Raw genomic sequence first — 6,000 nt, 5'->3', positions numbered from 1 at the left:
GGGCTTTCTTGTGCGTCAGCTTCCTTCTGGGATGACGACCATGCAGACCGAGTTGATGCAGTGTGCGGCGTATGGTCTGAGCACTGACAGGCTGACCTCCCACGTCTTCTACCTCTGCAGCAATGCTGGCAGCACTCATGTGTCTATTTTTTAAAGCCAACCTCTGGATATGACGCCGAACACGTGGACTCAACTTCTTTGGTCGACCCTGGCGAAGCCTGTTCCGAGTGGAACCTGTCCTGGAAAACCGCTGTATGACCTTGGCCACCATGCTGTAGCTCAGTTTCAGGGTGTTAGCAATCTTCTTATAGCCCAGGCCATCTTTGTGGAGAGCAACAATTCTATTTCTCACATCCTCGGAGAGTTCTTTGCCATGAGGTGCCATGTTGAATATCCAGTGGCCAGTATGAGAGAATTGTACCCAAAACACCAAATTTAACAGCCCTGCTCCCCATTTACACCTGGGACCTTGACACATGACACCAGGGAGGGACAACGACACAATTTGGACATGTTCACTGTGGGGTGTACTCACTTATGTTGCCAGCTATTTAGACATTAATGGCTGTGTGTTGAGTTATTTTCAGAAGACAGTAAATCTACACTGCTATACAAGCTGTACACTGACTACTCTAAGTTATATCCAAGTTTCATGTGTATAGTGTTGTCCCATGAAAAGATATAATGAAATATTTGCAGAAATGTGAGGGGTGTACTCACTTTTGTGATACACTGTATGTGTTTGTGTCAGGTTTGTGTACTACATAAATAGTTAATGCACGTGTGTGTGTGTGTGTGTATGTAACTATGTGTCAAGTCCATGTTGTTGTTCTAATTTACTAATGTATGTGTGTGTGGGGGGGGGGTGTATTATGTAAATACTTAATGCACATGTTTCTATGTGTGTGTATTCAGGTGTATGCGACTGCACAGACTTCACCACCGGTCCCGCTTGTGAACGTTGTCAGGATGGTTACTACGGAAACGCTTTGATCGGCAGCCCCAAAGACTGCGTGCCGTGCCCCTGCCCAGGCCAAACCACCTGCGCCCAGGTGCCACGGACGGGGGAGGTAGTGTGTACCAACTGCCCAGCTGGACAGAGGGGTAAGTTACTGTCGCCATGCTTGCGGAATTAGAAAATGAATGAGTTTGGCATGTTCTCTCTATGCACATAGGAGTTTGTTCCGGGTAATCCGGGTTCCAAACAAGCTGGGATATGCAGAACAAGCATTACATCACCTGTTTGGAACATACCTGTCAAGTCTCCCGTTTTGGCCGGGAAACTACCGTATTTTACCCCTCTTTCCCGCCGTCCTCCCGTATTAGTATTTTCCCATAAATTTCCCGTATTAAATTATAATTTTAAAAAACATTCCTGTGCCTCTCCAAACTGAAATGTCACTAACCTCGCGAGAACTGCCACTTGCAGCAGCCTGGGTGGCAGTTCTCACGAGGTTAGTGCGGACAGCGGGAACAAACCTGGAACAGGGAGAGATGGATGGATGCAAGGAGAGAGAGGGCATTCCTGCCAAAAAAGTAAAGACTGCATGTAAATATCTAGAGAAATGGGACATCGAATTTACCTTTCTAAAGAGGAGAAGAAAATAAAATGTGTTTCACTTTAAGACAAGCAATGTGTATATATGCTGAAAATATGTAAAATAAATAAATGTGCTTCAATTCCCTTTTGTGTTTTCATTTAGGTTGTATTATAAGAATTACATATGTAGGAATGTCCACAGCATTTCAGTGTCAACAAAGGTTTGCCTATCAGATTCTGATCATCTAATTGTAGTTTGTAAGTGGTTCACAGGTGGTTATTTTAGATTTCTTGTAAACCTGTCTTAAAATGTAAGGGATACTGAACCTCGGTTGGGCTGGTGGGACGGCTCGAAGCGCGCGGCGGAAAATTTCCCTTTTTTTTAAATCCAAAACTTGACAGGTATGGTTTGGAATGACATCATTATTGTGTGTGTGTTTGCATGTGTTCTTTTTGTATGCACATACAGGAATCAGGTGCGAACTCTGCGAGGACGGTTTCTTCGGGGACCCGCTCGGCAGGAACGGCGGGGCGCGGCCGTGCTCGAGGTGCAAGTGCAACGGGAACACGGACCCCAACGCCGTGGGAGTGTGCGACCACGTGACCGGCCGCTGTCTCAAATGCTTAGGGCACACAGCCGGGGACAGATGCGAAAAGTGCCGTCCGGGTTACCACGGTAACGCTCTGGACAGGAGCCTGAGGCCTTCGCAGAAGTGTCAGCGTGAGTGTCATGAGCTGAAGGAGAAGTTGAAAGGATAGAATATAACGGTCCAGCGGTCTGTCGTGCTTGAACTGATGATTTGGGTTCTAATCTACTGGTGGATAGGGGGGGATAAAGGAGGCGTGTGCAAAAATGTGTCAAATTGAACTTGAAATGTTGGATATTTAAAGGGAGCCAAACGTCTGAGACCACTAGTAAAGATGCTTTTATTTTGCATGAATTCTTGATTTTTTACTACATTATTAACTTAATTATTTAATTAATTTATTTAAATTGTTCAATTTATTTATTTAAATTGTTTAATTTATTTAAATTGTTTAATTTATTTAAATTGTTTAATTTATTTAAATTGTTTGATTTTTTTATTAAAATTGTTTCATTTATTTATTTTCATTATTTAATAAATTTATTTTCATTCATTAACAGTAATTAATTAATTACATCATTTATTTATTAAAATTGTTTACTTTATTTAATTAAATTATTAAATTTATTTAGTTTCATTGTTTAATTAATTTATTTTAAGTAATTAATTAGTAATAATTTATTTAAATAAATTATAATTTATTTATTTAACTTGTAAAATTTATTTAATAAAATGTAATTAATTTATTTTAATTAATTAACAGTATTTAATTAATGTAATTAATATAATTATTTATTTATTTATTTAAATAAATTATTAATAATTAATTTATTTAAGTTGTTTAATTTATTTATTAAAATTGTTTCATTTATTTAATTAAATTGTTTAATTTATTTATTTTCATTTAATTGTTTTTTATTAATTAACAGTATTTAATTAATTAGTAATAATTCATTTATTTATTTAAATAAATTATAAATCATTTATTCATTTAACTTTAATTTATTTATTAAAATGTAATTTATTTATTTTAATTAATTAACAGTATTTATTTAATTCGTAATAATTTATTTATTTATTTAAATAAATTATTAATAATGTATTTATTTAAGTTGTTTAATGTATTTATTAAAATTGTTTAATTTATTTAATTAAATTATTTTATTTATTTATTTTCATTATTTATTATTTAATTAAATTATTTTACTATTTTACTAACTATTAAATTAATTAGTTAATTAAATCATTTAAATTAATGACAAACCTTGAAGCTTTAAAACAACTACAAAAGAGAATCAAAGAGTTCTGTCTGTCATGGACTTTCCTCCACAGCCACCTGACCTAAAGCCCATTAGTCATTTCTGGGGTACACTTGAAAGCCAAAAAATGCAGTTAAATGAATATACATTTTGAAGATTGAACTTTTTACTTAAACTGTTATGCTGCTTACATGATCGGGGGCACAAGGGCTTGGTGGGTAGCACTGTCGCCACACAACAAGAATGTCCTGGGTTTGATTCCTAGGTGGAGCAATCCGGGTCCTTTCTGTGTAGAGTTTGCATGTTCTCCCTGTGTCTCCTCATTTGTCAATCTCATAGCATTCAAGTGTCTCACATTTACTGGTTAATCTGCACTATGGTACCGGTCCGTGGCCCGGTGGTTGGGGACCACTGCCTTACATACTTCTAAGCACATCTTTAACTTTTGTCTGTGTGTCTGTGTGATTTTTGCTCCTCAGCGTGTGCCTGTAACCCCACTGGCACATCCACTTTGTTAAATGAGTGTGACCCCAACACTGGAAGATGTTCGTGCTTGAGTCATGTGACAGGAAGGGACTGTGGAAGGTGCGAGCCCGGCTTCTTTAATCTGCGTCCAGGACTGGGCTGTGAAAGGTGGGTTATGAGTTCCATTAATCCATTTAAATCTCTCTCACTGTTCCTAAGTCCAACCAAAATCTCTCTCATTCTCCCTTTATCCAGCCATTTATGTAATGCCCTTCTGCTCTAACTATATTTAATCATCGATACATTTAATGCCTTATTGCTTTTTCTATATTTACTTGTCCGTACATCTATTTATCCATCCATCCATACACCCACCCATCCATCCATCCATCTATACACCCACCCATCCAGCCATCCATTCACACACCTACTCATCCATCTATCCATACACCCACCCATCCATCTATACACCCACTCATCCATCCATTCATCTATCCATACACCCACCCATTCATCCATACATACATACATACACCCACCCATCCATACACCTACTCATCCATCCATCCATCCATCCATACATACATACATACACCCATCCATTTATCCCTTTACCCATCAATTCATCCACCCACTCATCCATCCATTCAATAATTCAAATTCCTCTCATTCTCACTATATCCATCCATTCGTTTAATGCCCTCTTGCTATTCCTTTATTTATTCATCCATCCATCCATCCATCCATCCAAGCTCCTCATTGTATTCTTTATATCATCCATCTGTTCATTCATTAAATATTCTCTTGATCAGTTCATTCTTCCATGTATAACTTTTCTTATCCTTGACCTAATTCCTTTATCTTGCTAATTATATCTATACATGCTGTACATACTGTATATGACATCCTTTAATTACCTTATTAAACCCAGAATCAGTCCATCACTCTTGAAAAGGAAAACAATATACTTATACACTATAATTTACTATTATATGCTGCACCTGAACTCATATAAAGCAATATAATGAGACCTGTTTTGTTTTTTAAATTGCTTGTGTAGTATTAGACCAGTCTGTCTCATCTTACTGTCTCCTTTCTCTCAACAGCTGTAACTGCAATCCTGTCGGCTCCACATCAGCAACATGTAACCCAGTCACAGGCCAGTGTGTGTGTCGGACCGGTGTGGACGGCCAGCAGTGCGGCTCATGTCGAATGGGCTTTTTTGGCTTTTCCTCCAGAGGCTGCAGAGGTACTTATGTAAACATGTAAAATATATAATACAATTATTTTAATTAATATAAGAATTGCATTTGTTTGTCATACAGGTATAGCTTTGTAATGTTGTAAACACAGTAATAAACAAGTAATAAACAACGATTGGCTGTTGTTCGTAGGGTTAGGGACAAGTCAAGTCAAGTCAACTTTATTTATATAGCGCTTTTTACAATAGACATTGTCTCAAAGCAACTTTACAAAATCCAGGACCAACAGATACAAAAACCCCTGTTGAGCAAGCCGAGGGCGACTGTGGCATGGAAAAACTCCCTGAAAATTACAGGAAGAAACCTTGAGAGGAACCAGACTCAGCAGGGCCCATCCTTCATGGGTGGCCTGGAGGATACTTTAAATAAATACACGATTTACACAAATCATACAAACACAGAATTAAATGATCTAAAAGTCATAACTGGTAATAAATAGATAAATAAACAATTAAATAATAATAGAGTTGTTATCCGCTCTAGTCTTCAATAAAGTCTGTAGTGATTTCTTGTCGTTGCAATTACTCCAGACCCGTCACATCTGACAGGAGCAGCATCGTTGTCCCGGCAGTCTCGACTTTAATCCTTAACCTCGGCGGGTAAACAGGTTTCCATCAGAATGCCCTCGGGGTAAAACAACAGAGAATGTAGTTAATAATGTACAATGCTAGTTGACAAACAGTTTTACAGAGAGTTTTAGACTCCGGCAGCCCTAATTATTACAGCATAACTAAAAGGGAGAGCGAGCAGGTAACAAGGTCATGAAGGCTTTCACAGGACATCAGCGCCCATCTCCCCACCGTCACCAAACCTGAGTGATCGGACAAGAGAGGCAGAACGACAGCAACCCAACATCCCTGATCACCACAAGTTTCTATGACCAAGAA

At 38.0% G+C, this 6,000-nt stretch overlaps 1 protein-coding gene across 1 annotated transcript in view; it reads left to right on the top strand.

The window, feature by feature from the left end:
- Nucleotides 1-6,000, top strand: part of lamc3 (laminin, gamma 3) — a 226,051-nt gene that overhangs the window by 180,092 nt on the left and 39,959 nt on the right. The window contains exons 13-16 of the mRNA XM_062989196.1: nucleotides 916-1,104; nucleotides 2,010-2,261; nucleotides 3,866-4,019; nucleotides 4,958-5,100. Coding sequence (XP_062845266.1) covers nucleotides 916-1,104; nucleotides 2,010-2,261; nucleotides 3,866-4,019; nucleotides 4,958-5,100 — 738 coding nt within the window. The remainder of the gene's footprint in view (nucleotides 1-915; nucleotides 1,105-2,009; nucleotides 2,262-3,865; nucleotides 4,020-4,957; nucleotides 5,101-6,000) is intronic.

This window comes from Trichomycterus rosablanca, chromosome 26, assembly GCF_030014385.1.
Source record: "Trichomycterus rosablanca isolate fTriRos1 chromosome 26, fTriRos1.hap1, whole genome shotgun sequence".
Taxonomy (NCBI): Eukaryota; Metazoa; Chordata; class Actinopteri; order Siluriformes; family Trichomycteridae; genus Trichomycterus; species Trichomycterus rosablanca.
Note: the sequence above shows the minus strand (reverse complement) of the source record. Positions and strands in the feature narration are given on the sequence as shown.